We start from the raw sequence: 23,826 nt of genomic DNA, 5'->3' as shown, positions 1-23,826 counted from the left end.
ACCTAGGCTGCTGACAACGTATATTTGAATGGTCGCTTCTTGCAATTTATGTAAACCCCTTGTAAATTGTTCACTGTATATAGTCACTTTTTGATTCCATGTTTCACTTGGGGACACAATGCACAAAGTGTAGCACTTTTTGAATTGAAGAAAGTGTTTATACTATTTTACTGTGTATTTATAAAATTGTTAATGAGCAAACTGTGTAGAAAGTTCATTTTGAACTCTGATATTACTAGGTCCTTTACAGGCTTACTGCCTTTGTGTGTACATAGTGCTTACATTGTTTTCCCATTATCCACTGGAAGCACTGTTTTATCATATATAACAATCCCTTTCATGGTCCCCAGAGGAGTTGGTTGACAGGCAGAAGTAGAGGGAGCATCAGCTGGCTTTAGAGAAGCTCCAACAGGATCATGCTATGGTGCTAGCGCATTATGGATGCAGGGCACAGAGCCTTAGAGGAAAAAATGGCATTGTTGGCTCAGGAGTTGAGTCTCAGCGCTGTGGGCCTTGAATGGAAAAAGCTAAAGACTGAGAGGGTCCAGGCACAGGAGAGGAGGGAGGAGGCTGAGAGGGCATTTGCCCGGCAGAAACTAGTTCTGGAGGGTAGATTAGCCCCTGAGTGCAGTTTTAGTTGTCTGGACTCACCAGTGGGTACAGTGGTGGCAGCAATACGGAGTCCAGTGCAGGAAGTCCCAGATCACAGAGCATGGTACCTAGTTCCCAGGAAGAGGGTGTCACACCTGAAGGGTATAGGTTGAGATTAAGGGGCAGTAGGAAACTGTCTCACCAGTATTGGGGGAGTTTGTGGATGAATGTTATGATGCACTGGAAGAGTGGGTGATGGTTAGCACGGTAAATGATTTTGATTTTGAAGGGCTGTTCAATCTGGTTGTCAAAGAGTACATGTTCAGTCATTGTTTTCCAGGGTTGTGCCAACACATGTTGGAGTGTGGGTTCTCTGATCCCAGGGTGCTTGCATGAGAGGCAGACCTCTGGGTGAGTGCCAGAGGGTCTGACGAGGCATTGGAGAGTAACCCTAATAGGAGTGGCTCAGGTAGTTCCCAGTCTAGAGTGGTGGTAAAGGTTCAGAGTAGTCCAGCTAGGTCCAGGTGTACTGGGAGGGCTGTAGGGACTCATGGCCTGTCTCTCCGGAGAAGGAGTGAGAATGGGATGCGTCCCAAGGTACCGGAAACTTAGTTTTAGGGCCTGGATGGTTCCTTAAGGGAACACCAGGTAGTGAGCCTAGGCTGTACTAGAAGTCGATTTGACGGGGATCTCCGAGTGTCAGAAGAACGTGGAGTGTCTGTAAGCAGAGCTCCAGTGGTCCTGTGTCTGGCGGTGCCACTCCTAAGTGGAGGGTGCAGAAGTCCAGATGGAGGGGTGAGAGGAGGACAGAGTTCCCAGTGGGAGAACCAATGGGTCAGGGACTAGCCAGAAGGACTCAGTTTTCTAGAAGTGACCATGGTGACAACACGTCTGTTTTGGGGGGTCTTCATGCACTGTCAGATGGATAGGGGTCGGGAGATCAGCACCAGGCAGACTGTCACATAACACATGAGAGATGTGTTACCCTCTGGGGGGGGGGCATTCATGCTCCCCAGGAAATCCTGGTGTGCCAGGTGGGTGCTCAGCTGTAGGGTACCATTCCTGGGTTGGGAGGCCAGGTTCAAGGTATGCCTGACCTGGAGGGAAGGACAACTGTAAACAGTGTCCTGACCGATGTAGCTTCTAGTGGTACCACTCCAGTTGGGAGGGTGCAGGACCCTGGAAGGGAGTGAAGAGGTTGGGAGTCCTCGCCTTTGACCCCAGTGCAACCTGTTTAGTTTAGAACTGCCCTGATGAGGGTTAGAGTGGAGAAGAGGTACTATGTGCCTGGGGTTACTGCCCCCAACTCTGTGAGTTGGCAAGGACCAGATTCATCTGGATGGCCTAGGGCCTGGTCCTGGCCGTGGACAACTAGGGAGTACCAATGGGTTAGCTTAGGTGGTCCTGGGAGGTTTAACAGAGGGAACCACATGGGTTCAAAATGGTGAACTGCAGTGTATCCCTGCAGTTGCGGGCCCGTGTCCGTGTTCACAGCAGGGATGCCCATTAAAGTGGTGATTGGTCCACCCTGCGTTTTGGCTGGAAGGGGGTTGGGTTGGACTTTTCCCTTTTTACAGGGTCATCACCAAACTTTTTGCTTTTCTCCTAGCCTTTTCTCTGACATGGTGTTGGTGGTTTAGGACTCTGGGGACTTTAGCACTGCTCTCCAGTATAAAGTAAATGTGCTCTCTGTGTTAAATAGTATAATTTTGGTCTACACCTGCCTGGCCTATTTAATTCACCTGTCAGCCCCTTGTAAAGTGGTATCTCAGATACCCAGGGCTGGTAAATTAAATGCTACTGCTGGGCTTGCATCGCTGATTAGGCCACCCACCAAAGTCGCCTTTCAAACCTATCTTAGGCCTCTGCCGAATGTCCTGTGCGCAGTGTTACTGCCGCTGTGATGTGGCACCTAAATTGTGTACCATGTCTGTGACACCCCATTTTTCTCAATGTCAGTCACGCCTAAGGTAGGCCCTAGCTAGCTTTATGGGCAGGGTGCATTGTAGGTAAAAGGTAGGACATGTACCTTAAGTGTGTGACATGTCCTGGTAGTGACAAACAGCCATTTTGGATTCTCACTACTGTGAGGCTGCCCTTCCATAGGAATGCATTGGGCATTCCATGATAAGTGTTCCAGTAGTATTTCCTGATATGAGTGGAGCAGCATGGTCAAGTTTGGTATGTTTGTAATAGTGTTAATAAATGCTACCCAATGGTGTGCGCAGATTTATTATAACTATTTTAGAAATGCAACTTTTAGAAGTTGGAATTTCTGTGTGCTATGTGTCTGCCTGCCGGATGTGGATTGCATGTCTGTCTATTGAGTGACAGGGGCTGGTGAGGTGTGTGTGGCTCCAGGAGGGGCAGGGTGAGTCAGCACTGGCTGAATGTAACATCTGAATTTGGAGTAGTGGGAGAAGAAGTCCCTGGTGCCTGAATAGGTCTGGGCCTAGCCTGTACAATGCTGGCTCCACCCTCGGTTGTGTGTCTGATCACCAAGCCCCCACCTAACATAGGGGAAGACGAGCCCTGTCAAGAGAGTGCTCCAAAATCCCCAGAACCATTTGGGACTGTTTCCCCCAAAGCCTTGTAGTGCAGACAAAGGAGAATATGTGTTTAAATACTGGAGCTGTGACCCCATGAAAGAGAGCCTTTCCTGGGACTTGGGGGCCTGTTGCTGTTGCTGGGCTCCAGGAGGAACTGCCACGAGGGACTGCCTCCCTACTGGAGGGTCCTATGTGCTGACCTGCCTTGGCTTAGCTTTACCCCCTTGAACTGTGCAGGACTTAGCACCTCGTGAGCGCTTTATCTATTTTCAAGAAGAGGAGTGCGTGGGCTTCTCAGCGCTGAGCTGCCCATCTTTCAGAGGGAATCCCCATCATAGGATTCCCCCGTGCTGCTTTGTGGAGCGGGAGTCCACCCCGCATTGTGCCTGTCGAGTGGGAGCCCACCCCGCATTTGAATTATCGGTGGTTGCCCATCCAGCGTTTGTGCCTCTGAAGCAGGTACCCTCCCCGCATTGGCCAGCATTCACCTCCGCAGCCGAAGACGAAGGAGAAGAGAGCCACCGCCACCACACATGACCCGGAGGGCAGGTCGAGGTGTGCCTGGCTGTGGGCGTGACCGGAAGAGTTGTGCAGTGGTAGCAGGAAGCCCTGAGTCGCAAAGCAGAGTGATAGGCGACGGAGCCTCGTGGGCGACAGTGGCATTGTTTCAGCCTTCCCCACCTGGCAGAGTGGAAGGAAGGCTGCAGAGATCACCGGTTACAGAGAGGTGGAATCCCAAGCAGCCCCGGTGAGTGGGGCTTCATGATGGACCATTGTTTGTGCCTGCAACGTTAAGGCCCAGAGGGGAGCCCTCCCAGAACATTGGTGCCTGTATCTTTGGTGCTGACCAAAGCTGCCCTGCGAGAGCGCAGGCAGCTGCAACGTTTGGGGGCACTTTTTGTTCTAAGAGTCCTGGAGTAGGGCTCTGGTGGCACAGTTGTGCCACCGCTGTTTTGTTCTTCAGTTGCACCGCCGTAGCGGGCAACTGCAATGAGGGGGCATTGTTTTTCTTTAGCTGCTGGTGGCAGGTGCATGCCCTGACATTAGTGGACAGAGGGCATTTTGAGCCCTATAGGAAGGCCAGTTGGCCTTTCGGTCATTTTAGGGTGTGATTGGGGCATACTGTGTTTATGCTGGTGATGCTTATTCCCTAATATGATTCATGTGATGTATATGCCAAAAGTGATTTATGCACTCTGAGCTGAGCATAATGTAATTATGCTTGTGTGGCCTATTGCGTAAGATGTTTTACGCTTAGGAGGGTTGGGCCTAATATGTTTTTTATGCCTACTGTGATGCAGACCTAATGCGTTCATGATGCTAGATATAATGCTGAGGTCATTGTTTTACCATTAAAGAATGAATGAATTATTTATTTGCATGGTTAATAAAATCCAATACAAAAACAACCTATATATAAGTATAAAAAATTATTAAATATATGTACACCACATATTTATAAAACTTCCTTTGCTGTTGTTAATTTAAAACAGTGGAAATAATAACAGTCTTTTTGGCGCAACAAGTCAGTCTTTCGATGGTGGCCAATCTGGGTAGGCCCCTCAACCGGTGATTGCCACAGACATCCAATGTAGACTTATCCATAAGAGCTGAGCGGGTGTGTTAAATAAATTTAGAAAAGTTGATCATGTGCTTCACAGTGTCCAATAAATATAACTGTTAGACTGCCTAGTTTCTTGTGTGCGTGCCCAGTTGAAGGAGAATGGGTGTAAGATGGATTTGGTGAGCTAGCTGCAAGGCGGGACAGCAAAGTAGGATGTGAGCCAGTGACTCTCGTTTATAGTTGCAGAGGCGACACTCCATGATGACCGGTCTTACTTTCACCATTGTGTACAGTTCTTTTAGTAAAAGAGGGTGTAATCTGACTGAAAGAATCCTATTTAGGGCCAGTCTCCCCATGGCTGCATAAGAAGTAGTGTAATGCCAAGTGATGTGTGGGGGGAAGTTTGGATCTCGTGAAAGCCTCTGGCTGCCAGAGCTTCAATGTCCAACATACGAGACCTTGATCATTTTGATGGTGGTATACTCAATTATTTTGGAGTCCCAATTCTCTGGGGCTAGTTTCAAGAGTTCTTTGGCTGAGGTGAGGCCAGTGGACCAGGAATTCCTAGGTTGTTGAAAGATATTCTTTGTGACAGCCTTAATCGAGTGCTCTGGTGCTGCAGTTGTTAAATACAAATATTTCGCTAGAGCCGCTAATTCTTTCAAAGTTTGTCGGTTGAGATTGAAATCCAGCCGAATTAAAGAATACCCGGTGGCTGGTAAATGAAATAACTTTTTGTAAACTGCAATTTACCTGGAAATGCCTGTAGCACATAGTTGAGGGAGGGTAGTAGTTTTGCCCTCAAGATTCTTTGAATAGCCATTCTTGGTGGGCTTTCTAAAACAACATAGAGTTTGCAGATAGGGTATATAACCATTTTCCCTTTCTTCTGGAGCTTGTGGCGGTGAACCCGTGAACGGCAAGTTTCACAGATCCAGACCCCAAGATAGTTATACGAGTGTGCACAATTCAGGATTAATGGGCCTAGCCTCCACATTGTCACTTTTTTTTCAGATAGTGGCCAAAGATCACTATCTTGGATTTAGTTGGATTGGCGACCAGCTTGTTTTTGGCGTTGCATTCTGAGAGTGCTGTCAATGCTTTTTGGAGACCGATCTTGGTATGATCCAAAAGGACCAGGTCATCAGCATATTTAATCAGCTGAATCTTGTTTTGCCCGATCTTGGGGTTCACTAGAGTGGCTCTGTGCAGAGCACTGCCCATATCCGATGTGTATAAATTAAAGTGCAACGGGGCGAGGACGCAACCCTGCTTTAGCCCGTGATCCATGGCGATTTTTTCTGTGGCAGAGTCACATGAGAGTTTAACTCTCGCCCAGGTTCGGCAATACAGGGATCTAATAGATTGTAGCCGCGATGGGCTGATGTTACAATGTGCCAATTTCTGCCACAGGATTTTGCGGTCAACCCCATCAAACGCTGCTGTGTATTCGATAAAACAAGCAAAAAGCGGCAGGGTGCCATGAGCCACCGCTTGGTGTACTAGGTATGCTAGGACAATGATGTTATCTATGGTGGAAACTCCTGATCGGAATCCGGTCTGGTAGAAGGGGAAGAGACGTAACTGCTACCCAGCCGGCTAGTTCCACCAAAGGAGTACTTGCATAAGCCTTGCCCTCAATGTCCAATAAGGCAATCATATGATAATTCCTGGGGTCAGTGCTTTGCCCTACTTTTTCCAGTAGTTACTGGTAGTGTTTTAAATGTTCTACTTGCGCTTTTTGATGGTTCTGACAGTGGCTCGTTTTGGCCCTGTCATGTATATAATCCCTTGTGAATGTTGCCTAGTGCCAGTTGGCACAGTGTAAATGTGTGAATATGTTTCTAATGTGTTTATGATAATACAAAGGCAATTTTTTATATAACCTTGTGTGGAGTTCCTTTTGTGGTGTGCCTAGTGGGTTGCTGGTGTGTGTGTTGCGCAAACACTTTACACATTGCCTCTGGGATAAGCCTGACTGCTCATGCCAAGCTACAAAGGGGGTGAGCAGCGGTTATCTTCAGAATGTAAGTCCCTTGCCCTGACTAGAGTGGTGGTTTCTGCCTGGCTTAGGCGCATGGCCTTGCCAACCAGAAATCCCATTTCTAACAGTGGCTGTTTTGAGAAAGAGCTGAAAAAGATTTTTACATGTCCCTCCTGTGTCCTTGATCCATACTCACAACTGTATTTCTGGTATGGACCTAAATACATAGTGGGCTAGTACAAATCAACCATACACCTTCCCAGAATATTCTCAGACCCCTCAACTGTGGAACTATCGTTAGTTCTTCCCAACAATTAGCTGCCTCAATAATGTTGGTGCTTACATGCTACATATTTGTTAGACCAAGCATTTAGGGAGGAGATAAGGGAGCTACCCTATCCTTTTTTGCCAACTATAAAGGGTTAATCAACTTTTGGCATCATTATGGTGAGCCTATAAAGTTTTGATTCAACAGGAATGTATCACAAGAGTAGCAATGTAACAAAATAAATTTAAGATCAGAGGTCAGGAGGAAAATGTACATTTTAGAGTGGAAGATGATGTTAGTAATCATGTGATCCTCAAACAGATGTTAGATAGGATCAGGGAGTTCAGAGATTTGGCTGGACGGGAGGCAAAACATAGCAGCAAATACTCCATGGCAAGAAAATATGGAGAACGCTTGGGTTGAATGCTAGCCTCAATAATCAGACAAAATGGGTGGCCTATACTGTTCTCAATATAGTGACTGATGATGAGCATGACATATATGAGGTATAGAGTCGGTGGTCATCATTAGGCAACATGGTGCTCTAAGGTCTATCACAAGTACAAATCAGTTAAGACAGGTAATCTAGCACGGTGCATAAGGTAGAGAAAATCCCCAAATCCCCACGTGTGTTGCAAGCAGACCACTCTACTATATATACAAATCCTGTGCACACGTTTAAAAGTAAATACATAACGTTTCATAAAATATCACAATGATGCTTGTCTTTGTATTTTTAGATGTCTTTATTCATTAATTCTATTTCATAATATTTGTGGTGAAGTACGCTCCCTCATACTGTCACTCAATAGTAAATACATGCTGACTATATTGCATAGTTAAACCTGTGTATGGGAATGTATTTTTTTGAAATACGATACCTGAGGTCAGTTTCAAGTAGTCTCTAAGTAAAAGGGAAAAGGGCACATAAGCTAAAGAATGGTAATCGGTACATTCTAATACGGTGACCATGCACGATACCCCTACCTTAGTTCTGGAGATAATTCCATCCCTAAAGGGATTCCTATCATTTCTGCGCCTGTAGAAGGATACTATTTAGTCTTGTCTCCAAAGATCTTAATGTGATTCCGTCTAGTATTTTGACTATAATAAGTCAGTTTTTTCACTCCTTACCGGCAGTGGCGTGTACGCCGCGCAAATCAGCAGTCTGCAGCCAGCCACCCGGCGTTGTCTTAAGTAATGAAGTGCAAGGGCGGACTAAACCGGTTCCTAGACCCATTTTGGGGGCCATCTTATAGTGGTGTGTTGGGGCCCCCGGGGGTACTGAACTCATTTTGGGGGCCATCTTAGAGTAGTGTGTCGGAGCACACTGAAATGCTTTTGGACAACAATATCTTCCTGTTTAGGAAGGGTAGTACAAACAAAAACAAGGGGTGAATATGGGTTCAATGTTTTCTCCATTGTATTGTAGCGGGAATTCCGTTCTCCTACAGAACTGTGCATAGAGATTTGGAACCTCGGCGAATTAGGGTGGCCCAAAATTCTCCTCAGTACCCAAAATCCCCTTACCAGGCTAGCTACAGTGTCTCATTGGTCATAGCAAACTTCCAATGTTTAGACAAACCAGAACATAAACTTACGATACCTCAGGTCACGTGGAACACATGAGCACTCTTTCGTTATACAATCATTCCAAACCAGAACGTGGAATAAATGAGGACACATGCATATTTGAAATATTTATTTACTAATGCCGTTTTCTCAAACGCAGTATCTTAGATAATACAAGGAAATATATTATCAGAAGCAAAGTTATCAGCATAGTTACTAGTCCATAGAAAGCAAAAGGTGACAGCATGCTAAGATGCTGAAATGAATAAGGGTTAACAACGCCTAATTCTCACCCTCCCTCACGAGCATATTATATTAAATCTAAGAAGGTCTCTTTGGGTTTTAGCAGGGTGGGCCCATACCTCAAGATCCTAGTATGAAGAGATCACATCAGCTTCCACCAGCTCTCTGCATGCGAACCGCATCAAGTGTGTATGTGTGCTCTTAGCAAAGCAATATAAAACGCGCCTAAAGCCAGAATTTTGGCAGGAGCGGCACTTATGTTATGTCTATGAAGGTGCGGAGATCAGACCTCATAACAATTCTGTGTCGTGTTATCCTTGAAGCTTCAGCACTCTCTGTACAGACATAGTTTACTAAGCAAAGCTGATATCAGTGCAATAACATATTATTCTCAAGTAAATCACAACGCTCTTCTAGGTTAAAAGCTAAATCAACAATTATGTGTCGTGTGCAGAAGCAGCAAAAAGGAAAAATGGCGTTTAAACATTTAATAAGTTCATGCTAACTTAACACAGTATATAGATAAGCATTAACTATATGACACCCCCCATGATCCGAGCACGGATAAGATAAGATAAGATAAGATAAGGGCCTCCTCATGAAAGCAGAGTTCAAGAACGATGACCAATACTTATAATTTAAAAATGAATGGGATTTTTTTTTTCATGAATCCATTTTAAAAAATCCAAAATGTCAATACTTTGTTCACTTTTGCTCATGCCAATAGGTCTGTGAGGAGAAAAATGCAAGCAAAATTTACTAAAAGTTATGTCAGTAGAAAACTAGGGGCCGTGATCCGAAACTTGGAAAGGTTTTTAGGACAAGACCGAATATGCAAAATATGCAGCAACAGCCTCCAACATGAAATCACCGTCTTCATCCGAAAACAGTTCAGCCATCCAATTTAACAGTGGGAAAGAACATACATGCTCTTCTAGTGCCGGAGCCTCTATCACCATCAGAGGACAACTCGGTGGGTTCTCAAGAAAGCTATGTGCCAAGAAATCTTGCGCTGCTTCGAGTATGTTCCAATGACCAATTAGTCCATGCATCGCTGACAAGGCCATAATCCTTTCATCAGTACTAACCAACTTGTGAGTAACGACGGGACCCATTAGCTGATTAAATTCGACGTCAGGAGAAACCGTCTTGCAGAGACACAAATCAAGGGCCCAGTCGAAATCGCAGCTGAGGCAATGAAATACAGGCGGGACACATGTAAAATAGGAAAATCGAAATGATAATCCATATGCCGTGCTTAAAGTCGCAAGCGGCAAAGTGCCATACTATTCAAGCATCCTGTTGCGAAACAGTGCCAGGAGGGGCTGCGCGGCTTCTTGCACAGGAAGGACATCCATTTTTAATGAAGCAAAATTTCACCAGAACGCCTGCCGCCAGTGCCAGTAAAACCGGGAATCCACCAAACAGACTTGAAAAAATAGAATGGAAGAAAGCAGGAATGACCCCAAATATCTTTTCAAATGAAGTCATGAGACCGCTGCTAACAATTTAAAAAAAATGCGCCAGCCCAGTCGTGGAGGACGCGTTAAAGATTGAATGAACTAGTTCGCTGAAATGCAATGGCAAATCAGTATTTAAAAGGGCTTGAACTTCTGTGCGGGTGTTAGCTATGTGAAGCACAAATGTTTCTCGAGCCGAACTCAAGGCCACTTCTTTTTGGGACAAAAGAGCTCTTATTCTACTCATGCCATTGAACTCCGCTGTCAAGGTTGGGATGCGCGGCCAGATGGAAACATCCCCTTTCCCATGCGGGGGTGGGTAAAGTACAGCTTTTAGCATTTGGGCATACCACAGGCCTTTTGATATCAACATTTCGCTAGTTCCCACTAATTTCAATTCCTGTGCCCCGGGGGTTCTGATACACCATTCTAAGATGGCGCCCAAAATGGGTTCAGTACCCCCGGGGGCCCGACATACCAGTCTAAGATGGCCCCCAAAATGGGTTCAGTACCCCCAGGGGCTCCAAAACACCACTCTAAGATGGCCCCCAAAATGGCTCTAGAAACCGGTTTAGTCCGCCCTAGCACTCCATTACTCAAGACATTGCTGGGGTGGCCGGCTGTAAACTACTGATTTGTTCGACGAGCACACCATGGCCTGGAGATCCAAGGCGTTCTACCTAATACTGCTGGTAAGGAGTGAAAAAACTGACTTATTATAGTCAAAATACTAGACAGACAAATAAGGGATAACAGTACTAATCGATGTTTAATTTCACTTTAGGATGGAGAAGTTCTTCTAAAAGAAACTCCATTACACTTGGAAGCATATTAAGATATTCGGATACAAGACTAAATAGTAGACTTCTCCAGGGGCAGAAATTATAGGAACCCCTTCCGGATTGGAATTATCACCGGAACTAAGGTAGGGGGATCCATCATGGTTACCGAGTACACCGTATTAGAATGTACCGATTGCCATTCTTTAACTTATGTGCCCTTTTCTCTCTTATTTAGAGACTACTTGAAACTGACCTCAGGTATCGTATTTCAACAAATTACGTTCCCATACACTTGTTTAACTACATAATATAGTCAGCATGTATTTATTATTGAGTGACAGCATGAGGCAGCACGACTTCGCTACAAATATAATGAAATAGAATTAATGAATAATCTCAGGATTATAAAACCAAATGGGTTCATTGCATGCCCGCACCTTGCCAACCACAGGATTACTCATATAATGGAGTCTCGAATACCAACTGCACTTGTATGTCATATAACGACAACATAAACATCACAGGGCCTTTTTTTGTTCTTTCTGTCCCATTGATAAATTGATACACAAATGAGGCGTACGAAAATGTATTTATTTATTTATTTATTTTTGCCATTTATTAAGCGCAGCGAATACCCATAGGCGTCTCGGCGCTAGATTGTTCCCTAGATCCTCCCGCTCGCTCATCAGGTGCTAACTGGTTATTGGTCGAAAAGCCACGTCTTCAGGCCCCTGCGAAATTGTAGCAGGGAGGGGCACAACCTAATGTGCTGAGGTAAAGAATTCCATAGCTTGGATGCGGCAACCGAAAAGCGACGGTCCCCCCAAGAGACGGTTTTTGATCGTGGAGTGACTAATAGATTTAGATTAGCCGATCAAAGCTGTCTGGCTGGTTTATAAGGTGTGAGCTGGTCCTTAAAATACTGAGGTCCTGAATCGTTCAGTATTTTATATACAATGCACAAAGATTTGAATTTTATTCGGTTGCAGATGGTCAGCCAATGATATTTCCGGATGGTGTTTGCTATGGAAGAGAACTTGGGTGTCCCCGAGAGCAGCCGAGCAGCTGCATTCTGGATAGTCTGGAGCTTGGTGGTAACCCTTACCTGAGCATTTAGAAACAGTCCATTGCAGTAATCTAAGGACGATAGCACTAGAGTGGTGATCAGGGTTTTGGCGGCAGAGTCCGGCAGAAATGGAAGAATTTTTCTGATCAGCCTTAGCTTGTGGTGGGCTGTGGCCACTACCTTATTTGCATGTGCTAGAAAATTGAGGTCACCATCGAAAATAATGCCCCAATTCCTAACTTTGGAGGCAGGCCTGGGGGGGTCACCCAGAGCAGCAGGCCACCAGGTTACTGACCAGTCAGGAGAAAGCGGTCCAAAAATAAGCACCTCCGTTTTTCCGGAGTTCAGCTTAAGGCAGTTCGCTGCCATCCATTCTCCAATTGCTAACATTCCACGTTGGAAGCGCTCTGCCACCTCAGGTCCGTTGTCTTTGATGGCTAGAACAAGTTGAGTGTCGTCGGCGTATGAGGTTATGCTCATCCCGAATGCTTTGATGACATTAGCAAGGTCTGACACATATATATTAAATAGTGTTTGACTTAGAGATGAGCCTTGTGGAACCAGACACGGGAGCGACATCTCAGCTGATTGATATGGGCCCAAGGTGACTGCCTGGGATCTGTCAGCCAGAAAAGATGCAATTAGATCCCTTGCAGTGAGAAGAATGGCTTTCTTTCCGACACGGTCGAGCAAGATCTTGTGGTCGACCGTGTCGAAAGCCGCTGACAAGTCCAGCATTACTAACATTGCCGCTGCTCCCTGGTCTCTGATCGTCCTAATCTCATCGGCGGCCTTGATTAAAGCGGTTTCCGTGCCGTGATATTTTCGAAAACCGAATTGCGATTCATCCAGGAGAGAATGTTTCTCTGGATGCTCGACTAGTTGGTGATTCATAGCCTTTTCTCTCACATTGGCTATGAATGGAAGGCTTGCAATGGGCCTGTAGTTTTTTAAGTCTAATTTATCAAGGGTTTCTTTCTTTAACAGAGGCTTCACCAGCGTGTTCTTTAAGGAATCTGGATAGATTCCGGAGGTCAATATCAAGTTGCAGACTGCAGTGATGACAGGGATGAGTGTGTCCATCACCGGAGAGAGCACTGATAGAGGACATGGGTCTAGCGACGATCCAGATTTAATAGTAGAGACCAGAGCCTTTATCTGATCTATGGTGAGTGGGTGAAAATTTGTCAAGGCATTATCGATAGGAAGAACCGATGGGGCGAGTATTATGGGCCGCGACGTGAAAGCCTGATAGATGTCATTCACTTTCGAAAAGAAAAATTGTGCCAAGTCATCACAGAGAAGTTGGGAGGGGGGTGGGATAAGATCGGGGGCATTGCCTGACAGTGATCTAGTAATGTCATAAAGTTGCCTACTTGAATTTTTGGCGTTTTCTATTTGCGCTGAGAAAAACTTTTTTTTTTGCTTCTATGATCATGGTTTTATAAACACTCAGTGACTCTTTATACTTTGCCTTGTCCTCAGTGTTATAGTTTTTTCGCCATTGCCTTTCCCTATGTCTGTTCTACTGTTTTTGTCTCCTTAATTCCTCCGTGTACCAAGGCGCGGTTGGGGTATTTCTATTACTTGATAATGTTTTGGTTGGTACTAACATATTCGTGGCGTAGGCAATCCAATCGTGATATTGTTGAATTGCAATTTTTGGATCCTTAGACAACAAAGGACATGTACTTTCCAGAAGACTTTTTAGTTCAGTCTGGTTTATATTTTTCCAGATTTTGACTGATCGAGGGATTAGGTTGTTACTCTTGTTCTTCCGTTTTTCTTTAATATTGAGTGTACTAAATACTACATAATGGTCGGTCCAAGGCATTGGTTGGATGTTGGATATGTGTAGACTCTCCATATTAGAGAAAATGCCATCTAAAGTATGTCCTGCTTGATGGGTGGCAGCTGTGACCATTTGTCTGAGCCCCAATGTGGCCATATCAGAGATGAGTGCCTGAGTGTCCTTATCGTCTTCTAGTTCCAGATGGAAGTTCATGTCCCCCATAATAGTAAACGACTCTTCCAAAATTAGAGATTCCATTAAAGTACTTATATCTGCTAAAAACGCCGACCTACCACCCGGTGGTCGGTATAGCAGTATACCGTTTAAATTAATAAGGGGGGTAAGCTTAATGCCAAACTGAAGAGCTTCGCAAGTGGTGATTGGAATAGAGGATGTTTTAACTGAAAACCTTTCTCGCGCTATGATTGCCAGTCCTCCTCCTTTTTTCCGTTGTCTATCCAATCGATAAGCCTTATAGCCCTGCGGTACGGCGATTACTAGGTCCGGACCGGAAGCATCGTCGGTCCAAGTCTCTGTTATAAACAGGACATCTAAATTGTAATCAGTGATTAGGTCCGCTATTTCCTGACGATGTTTGCAAGCAGAGCGCGCATTAATTAGGCCCATGAGGATGTCTGTGTCACTATGTGGAGTTAGAGGCTTGGTTCGAATCTTGTGATTATAAATATGAATCATAGTATTACAGTCCGCACATGTGGTGTTAACATTGTGTAATGGACTGTATAGATCTTGGCGTGTGCAGTGAGAGTTGGGGGAAGATTGCAGCTCTATCAAGGCTGAGCGAGAGTACACCAACCTTTGATCCGATCGAGGCCGACCAAGGGTCATGGCCCTAGGCCCGGACTCAGCGCGGACGGGCGCAGACGGGCTTGCCTTTGGCGCGCATTCGGCGCACCGCCGGCGCGCACGCTGCGCCCGTCCGCTGCGCGGCCGAGAAGGCTGATTGTATTTGTGCATGTCGATGGGAAGGTTTGGAGGGGGTGCCGGGGAGCGTCCAACAACTGGAGCGCGCCCGTTTCCTCCCCTCAAGATGTCGTCCGAGGTATGTGTATTTCCGGTAACAGCCCCTAGATCGGCTGCCCCGTGGATGCACAGAGTGTAAATCAAGTCTTTGGCGCGACGCTAATCTCGCCCAAAGTGCGTGTGAATACAAGGCTAAAAATGCACCAGTAAAATATATACACAGTTTAAAATTTGCAGTACTTCGTATTCAAGATTGCAATTGTGGCACTCTAAGAGGATAGCTAGATAGCCCCCGGCTTTCCGCCTCAGGGGAAGATTTTAGGGAAAATCACAGGTTTGCTGTTTAACGTCCCTTAAATATGCTGGGAGGGCGGGGAGCGTCCAACAACTGGAGCGCGCCCGTTTCCTCCCCTCAAGATGTCGTCCGAGGTATGTGTCTTTCCGGTAACAGCCCCTAGATCGGCTGCCCCGTGGATGCACAGAGTGTAAATCAAGTCTTTGGCGCGACGCTAATCTCGCCCAAAGTGCGTGTGAATACAAGGCTAAAAATGCACCAGTAAAATATATACACAGTTTAAAATTTGCAGTACTTCGTATTCAAGATTGCAATTGTGGCACTCTAAGAGGATAGCTAGATAGCCCCCGGCTTTCCCCCTCAGGGGAAGATTTTAGGGAAAATCACAGGTTTGCTGTTTACCGTCCCTTAAATATGCTGGGAGGGCGGGGAGCGTCCAACAACTGGAGCGCGCCCGTTTCCTCCCCTCAAGATGTCGTCCGAGGTATGTGTATTTCCGGTAACAGCCCCTAGATCGGCTGCCCCGTGGATGCACAGAGTGTAAATCAAGTCTTTGGCGCAACGCTAATCTCGCCCAAAGTGCGTGTGAATACAAGGCTAAAAATGCACCAGTAAAATATATACACAGTTTAAAATTTGCAGTACTTCGTATTCAAGATTGCAATTGTGGCACTCTAAGAGGATAGCTAGATAGCCCCCGGCTTTCCGCCTCAGGGGAAGATTTTAGGGAAAATCACCTACGACACCAGTTTCACATTGATTTCCACACAGTATTAGTCACTATTTTATCATTCGCACAAGTCACCAAAGTCACTTTGTCAAAAATGTGAAAGATAAAGTTTCCTTACTACCATTGCATACACAAACAAGTTCTTGTTTATATATTCCCTTAGCACTGAAGAAGTTGTGAGGGAATCCCCTGTAACAACGACGAAACATGTATTGGCTAAGAAAGCTTAAGATCTCGAATTAAAGACATCTTAAAATACAAGACAAGCATAATTGTGATATTTTATGAAAATTTATATATTTACTGCAAAGGATTTGTATACATGCTGTATATGACTCCCCTGAAATTCTGGAGGCTTTTGTACAAATTTACAATATACAGCTCCAGTTTACCGAAGTTGATATTTATAAAATACCTAGACAGGGCTACTTTAGCATCGGTGGATTTAGATCGACTAATGCCCCTTTGTCAACCAATCTCATCTTAGGAAATTTGTGAGTTAATAAACAGAATGTCAAGGCTCCAGGTTTCAATGGCTTCTTAGCATAGTTTTACATTATTATTCTGAAGACATGTCTCTGATTCTGTTTGAAGTATATGATGAGGCATACCAGAGGGGCACACTCCTGCAGACTATTCAGGATGTGATAGTTGTCCCACTCCGAAAGCCAGAAAACTCTCCTGAGTTTTGCTGATCATATTCATCCTTGTCTCTGATAAATGTTGACAGTAAAATATGTACTAAAATATTGGCCAATACAGTGCTGCTATTCCAGCTTGCATTGAATTGAACAGATCCAGCCATTGTTATTCCATATATGTACACCATTGATAATTTGTGCACCCTATTTGCGGTCACACATTACATTGACCCAGATGTGGCAACTTTTTTTGATGCAGAAAAGGCATTTGTCTTTATTGGGTGGCCTTCTACTGCTCTGCAGTATATGAGCTATTAGTGCCTTTCTGCACTGGATTACAATAAACTATACATACCCACTGGCCAGAAATAAGCTATATAAAAGACGTTCACATCCAGTGCCTGTAAGTTGGGGAACCTGTCAAGGATATCTGTTCTCCTCCCTCCTGTTTGCCCTATTGGTAGATCCATTGGTGTGTATCCTGCGCCCGCATCACCATGGATGGGGGATATAGTTAGAGAGGGGTTAGACCTAACATCCTTGGTATCGTCTTCCCCCAATTTTTATTCCATCGCCCTTATTTTCAGAATTTCTTTTATATCATTCTGACTCTGTGATCTTTACTATTGCTAACCAGTACTAAATGCTTGTGCTCTCTTCCTAAAACATGGTAACGTTGACCTACACCTGAAAGGCACCTTTAATTTACCTGTGTATATGGTACATGTACACTAGGCCTGTAAGCTAAATGCTACTAATGGGCCTGCAGCACATATTCTGCCACCCACTAAATTAGCCCTTTAAAATAAGGGTCAGTTCATGCAGCATGTAGTGCATGTTTAAACTGCCAATTCAACCTGGCAAAATAAACCTATTGCCAGCTCTAAATCTTCTATTTTAAAACAATGTTACCCCAAAGGTAGGCCCTAAAGGCCAATTGGTAAGGGTGCATTGTTTTTAAAAAGTACGACACGTGTTCTTGGGTTTTACTTTAGAAACAATTTGTCAGAGGCAGGTGCCCGCCTGTTGACTCTGGTCTCACTTGTTTTTTGTCAACTACCATCAGTGAATTCCACATATACAAGAGTTTATCAATACTTATTTAGGTTTTACATGTCATGGTAGAGTTGTTTTCACTACTGTGAGGTTTTTCTCTCACATGGAATCACATTGTGTTACTTTACTACATTTAATACGTGGTTCCTTTTGACTGGGAGCTGATAGGGTTATCAACTTTAGACTCAAATGAATTGTAACCTGAATTCCTCTTTAATGGTGAAGTTGGGTTTTCAGTCACAATTCTGAAAATGCTACTTTTAAAGTTTGCCATTTTCTTGTCCAGACCATTTGGTGCCTGCTTGAGTGTCCTTGGTCAAATGGCCATTCTGTTGGACTATGTGTATTCCTCCCAGATAGTGAGACAAAAGGGGACTAAGTCTTGGCCGTATGGGCCATTCTGCAAGATTGAGACAAAAGGGGACTAAATCTTGGCAGTATGAGCAATCAATTCTGCCAGGATGTCTTGGCTGCCATTTATTCCCTGCTCCACTTATAATTCAAAAGGCTCACCTTTAGCAGACATAAAGGAATCTGACAGTGACAATAGACTTTTGCCACCTCAGACTTCTTGGAGCCTGGCAGGGGAAGGGAAGGACTTTCCAGAGTTAGATGTGGGGTGAGCATAAAAAATTTCCCCACATTAAAAGCTAGCTGGAGGTATAAATATTCGACCCTCAGAACAAATATTCGGTACACTCTATGATATGGGGAAGACTTCAGAAGAACTGCCTTATACCTCAGAGGATTGCCCTGTTGCTTAATGCATGCCTTTTTCCTAAGAGGATTGCCCTGTTGCTTGAAAGCTTGACCTGCTTCTTGAAAGACAACTGAAGCATCTCCTTGAACCCATGACCACCAGCAGTTACTCTAAGTGATAGTTGGTTGGCCTCCTGCTTGAGCTAGAGGGACATATCAAGCTCTAGAGAAGTTGGAGCCTGCACCTGGCCTCTCCTGGAGTGAGTCCTACCCACCAGTGGTTTTCCCCAGGCCCTGGCCCCTTGGACATGAACTTAGAGCTGCTACTCCTGCCTAACTCTAAAACTTGAAACAACATAAGACTAGAACCTACCTGCCATCTGCTTTACCCAAGGTACATTGCAGTTCAGACTCCCTTTGCAGTAGCTCATGGTAGATGCTTTTCCACAGCAGCAAATTTTGTTCAGTGGGACCTTCGAGCAATGGTATCTAGGCTTGTGGAGCCCCCTTAGGCTACAACTTGCAGCTTCATCCCACTGGAGGTTTTCAACTTCCAAAACTTTGTCTAAGTCTGCAGGTGAAAATAGTCACTGGACTCGATCCAGAGCTCCTCAGTGATGATGAATCCTCGAGCACAGCATGTTGCCTTGCCCTGCTAAACTCTACATTCTCTTGGAATTTTCTTTAAAATGTCTTCTAAGTCCAAAAATAAGCCTAGACGGTACCCAACCCACCTTGTGCATCTGCCGCATGCTCCATTGTAGCTGGCCTTAACTTTTGACTTTGCCCCAGTCTGGCACATCCAGCTCCAGCATACATTTTCCATTACAATGTCAGAGGAAAACAATCAGATACCTACTGATAATGTAGCTTAGAGAAATTCTAGGCAGAGAACTACTAGGCAGAGAACTGTGGATAATATATATCCTCAATTGCTAATTTGCTACAAGTGGATCGGACTCCCATTAGTGGAGGCAGGTTGAAAAGCTTTGATGATGATAGTGGTCCTGCCAACACTATTATTCATTTACCAATTTATTTTTAATCTTCTAAACAAAGCATTTTTCATGCAACTCAAGATGCTCATGATTGAACCAATGTGGGCAGGAAAGCAGCCCAGAATTAGCTGGGTAAAGTTAAAACTGTCATTCAACAAGGACTGCTTTGGTGCACCAAATATGAAGAATAAATATTTAGTACTGCAGGCTAAGTTTACAAGTCATTGGGTGTGCAATTGCAGACTATGATTTGGAAATGGGGAGGGTTTCTCTGATGGCGACAGGGAATCCAATTGAGGGTATGCTATGTCAAACAGCAGCTAGTCTGAGCTTTTGAATTAACACAGGTGCATAGTATAGGCCTGGGGCCAGAAGGCCTCACTAGGGGGTAACCTACTCAGATACTCATCTCAGAACTTAGGCAGGGGCCTAGGTGTGAAGTGCCCAACGTGCTTCTATGAGCCATCTGTTCAGCTTCTTGCGGAACTAAAGAAGTGAGTAGGAGGCTTGGATGGGTTGAGGGACGTTTTTCCATGTCTTGGATGCAATGTAGGAGAATGAATGCTCTCAGATGTGGGGAATGTGTGCCAGTGAAAATGAGGCAGAACGTAGGTCTCTGATGGGTTTGTGAAAGTGTATGCAGCGATACAGGTATTCTGCTCCTAAGTTGTGTAGGGCCTTGTATATGTGCATGAGAAGTTTGCATTGGCTGCGCTTGTTGATGGGGATCCCGTGAATTTTCTTGAGGTGTGGTTTAATGTGGGTGTGGCATAGGAGGTCGAGTCAACATCTTGCAGAGGTGTTCTGGATGTTCTAGAGTCTGTGTAGGAGTTTTTTGTAGATTCTGTCATAGAGAGTGTTGCCGTAGTCTAGACTGCTGGTCATGAGTGTTTGTGTGACGGTCCTTCTGTTGTTCTGAGGCAACCATTTGAAGATCTTTCATAGTGTGTGTAGGATGTGGAAGCAGGAGGTGCACACTGCATTGACTTGGGCAGTCATGTCCTAGATATCTTGTGTGGTCGGTGGATGTGGGTGTTGCTCCTAGCTTCAACATCTACCAGGTGGAGCCCATGTGGAGCTCTTGTTGCCAAACACCAGTTCTTCTGGCTTGGAGGTGACCTGCATGCAGACGATTTACAGCCAGTCTGCTACCATTGTTGTGCAGTTGGTGAAATTGGTTCTGGTGGTGGTTGTCTTGTTCATAAGCGAAAGGGTAAATTGGGTGTCATTGGCAAAGGAAAGACAGTGATGTCTTGTGATCGGATGATGTTGGCAGACGGTGTCATGTATATGATGAAAAGGGTGTGGCTGAGGGACGATCCCTGTGGGACTCAGCATATCAATCACTTGGTCTCTGATGTAACATCACTAATATCACCATTGTCATAAACAGCATAGATTTACTCGGCATGCACGTGTGGGTCCATATCATGGAAATAGCATAAGTCATGGAGGCACCTGTGATTGTTGAAAGTTATGTGGTGCATTATTTACAAATCACTTAAATTTGGGTTCCAAGTATTACTCCCTGTTAACAATATAAAGGATCAGTGCAACTGATGTGAGTTGCAGAGGTATGTTTGAAAGTAGGTTGCGGCTTAAAGCCAAAGTCAGTTCCAAAAAATCTGTTAGAAAGGCTAAAGCTTCTGCTGACAAGAGATTATCCACAAGTGCACATGCTCATGTTATTTTGTTGTAATGCAGTGTAATGGACAATTTCTGTGTTTATAGGGTGTGGAAACTTAGTCCCAGAAAGTTGCTGAGAATTTAGTGGAACTCCGGATTATTTCACAATGTAAAGGTGACGTGGCTTGTCTCACACTGGCATTGTAAGCATGGCTCTAAGGTTGTATTCCATTTTGCCCAACTCAGGATACCAATATTACCAAACTATGGAGCCTGAACATTGGCTTCTATTGGAATTCTCCAGGAAATATTATGAAGCCCATTATCGCCATTTTAGCTGCATTTTTCTGCCGCTAAACCGGCGATAAATTTTACGCCGTTCTTGATAATATGCCCCATCATTCGTTACGGCGAGGCAAGTCCTTCTGCCAATTCACTGAAATGATCAATGGGAGTAAAAGTTCCCTACGCCATTCAGAGAGCCCTGTTTAATAAATGTTTTTTCAGGGCCAACCGTCCAGATATATAATACTGTATCTAAAACGAACCCTTATAGCCATTAGAATGGGTGATTGGCGTTTTCTGCAAGATTTACCTCCTTGGAGACGGACAGTGGAAGATCTAACCTGCAGAGGGTGCGGTAAAACAGCCGAAACATTGCTACACGTGGTTTGCCTTTGCCCAGCCTTTAACCTCCAACGCAGGTGCAAACTAAAACCCGAATGGAATAGGTTGGGCGCCCGAACCTGCAGGCAAGCCATCATTGTGGCTCTGAACCCTGAAAACACTGACTTGAATATCAGACTCACAAAGTTCATCCAGCAAGCTTATCGTAATTTTAACTTAAAGAGGTCCTGCTAAATCCTCCCTCTTATTTCCTTTTTCTTTTTTATTACTTAATGACCCTTACGATACATCCCAAATTTCTAGGGGGATGAAACGAAAAGAATATGAGTAGTACCCCTAGGAGAATTGGGTCGTTTTTTAGTTGTTTGATATCCAACTCAGTGAGAGTAAAGAAAATGGGGTGAAGTTCCCAGTATATTAGATTTTAACTTTTGTACTATTTTTATTTTTATTTATTTTTTATTTTTTTATTTTTTCTTCTGGTTTTTATCCTTTATAAAAATAATTTTTTTTTATGGACCTAGGAGGCTGAGGATGCTGAAGACCCCTATTTTTATCATGCCTGGCTAATTGACTGTCTTGTTGTTTTTATTTTTAATAAGTTGTATACAACGTGAACTATGTAATCCTCTTTTAAAGATATCTGTGTTATATCTAAATAAAGAATTTCTACCATATAATATATATATATAACTTTCTAACCCCTGCAAACCCACCTCCAAAAACCTTTTGAAATACCTTTTTCTCAAAAAAGGCTGGACGGATGTATACCAAATCACAATAAAACCCACACTTTCTGAGTAAATTATTATTTCTTTCAGCATTTTTTTGTATTCAATAGCACATTTTCCTATGGGAATTATTCCGGCAAATGTGTGTAATCTCCCATTTTCATGGTCCTCGTTTAACGGATTGATGGATATGAAGGACCCAAGGACGACAAACTTTTTTTCGAAAGTTTTGTGCAGATTTTGTCATTCTTTCCCTCCCGTGCACGCTTTCTATTGGTTCGTTTGTTTCCTCCGTAACCCTGCCTTCTGGCCCCCTCCTCCCCTACCCCTCACTCACACACACACTCACATAACTCACAACTCACACCGGCGCTTCCAACAGCATTCAATACCTGTCGGCATCCGGCCAAATGTCAGACGCTCTCTTTGAGGTTCCCCCAATTCACATCTCTGACAACTGTCTCATTTCACCCAAATGGCGTGAAATCCGAGGCCAGCATCCATGTGTGGATGGCATGGCAAGCTCTGTGTGGGGGGGGAGGGGAGGTCCCATCGAGGGGCGCCTCTTACCTTGGGTGTCCGGACGCTTCTCTTCCAGACCGTGGGTCGGCTCCGCCGCACCCCCCTTTCTCCTGATATTGGCATAGGTGAGCTGCCCCTCCTCCACACAGCCCGGGCTGCCGCCTGGGGAAGAAAACATACCAGGTGAGCCACCTGCCAGGGGTGATGGTGCGACCCGAGGGAGTAAGGGGGTGCGCAGGGACCTCACCTGCCGGATGAGACCCCGGAGGCTTCGGGGGCGCCTTCACGAACCTCAGGGAGGCGTAGTTGCAGGCGCCGGCCATTCCCTAGGCAAGTGACTCCCATGTACCTTGTAGAAGAAACCCCGGCCTGCGACGCAGGAAGTCTGTGGCTGTCGGATGGAAGCCGTCACCACCGGGAGTCTAAAGCTGCTTTCCGCCCCGTCCAAGCCCTCACCACAGACAGGTGGGCCCAGTCAAGCGCACACGTGCTGGGTGTGTAACTGACAAGCAAGAACTTCCGGTTCAACATGTGCATTGCACTTAGCGTCTTGCTTTAGAATACTGTTTCACCTTTTAACCAGACTTTTGAAAAATCAGCTAATTTGCCTAAATACGGTGTATAATACTCGCCACAAATCACATCAAACAGCAAATACAAGTTTGAGACACTTCAATCCAAGGGTTGGTGTAAATAACGCCCCCCGATCCAAAGAGTGGGACAGGCCAGGGCACGTTTGATATGTGAAACATGTAACTGTGAAACATCATGCTCCATTGTGCACAAACATGTAACCCAACTTACAGGATACACAGAAAAGGAAAATCAGCGACATGTAGAGATTGCATCGGGTTTGTGTTAAAAAAGCACCGCAACATTGACATCCAGGGGTAGACTTACAAATATTTTGTGCCTGGTTTACATCACAAGAGTGACGCAAACCAGCACAATTTTTTTTTTATTCACAAGTTGTGAACTAGAAAGTTGCCTAAAAGTAACGCAAAGCAGCACGAAGCCCTGCTTTGCTTTACTTAGTGTAAAGGAGG

At 44.8% G+C, this 23,826-nt stretch overlaps 1 protein-coding gene across 1 annotated transcript in view; it reads right to left on the bottom strand.

The window, feature by feature from the left end:
- Positions 1-23,139, bottom strand: part of LOC144820071 (uncharacterized) — an 85,347-nt gene extending 62,208 nt beyond the window's left edge. The window contains exons 1-3 of the mRNA XM_078677725.1: positions 23,028-23,139; positions 22,829-22,942; positions 22,138-22,145 (exon numbers count right to left, since the gene is read on the bottom strand). Coding sequence (XP_078533851.1) covers positions 22,138-22,145; positions 22,829-22,942; positions 23,028-23,103 — 198 coding nt within the window. The 5' untranslated portion in view covers positions 23,104-23,139. The remainder of the gene's footprint in view (positions 1-22,137; positions 22,146-22,828; positions 22,943-23,027) is intronic.
- Positions 23,140-23,826: the final 687 nt, after the last annotated feature.

This window comes from Lissotriton helveticus, chromosome 2_1 (genome assembly GCF_964261635.1).
Source record: "Lissotriton helveticus chromosome 2_1, aLisHel1.1, whole genome shotgun sequence".
NCBI classification, from domain to species: domain Eukaryota; kingdom Metazoa; phylum Chordata; class Amphibia; order Caudata; family Salamandridae; genus Lissotriton; species Lissotriton helveticus.
This window is presented reverse-complemented; position numbering and strand designations above follow the sequence as displayed.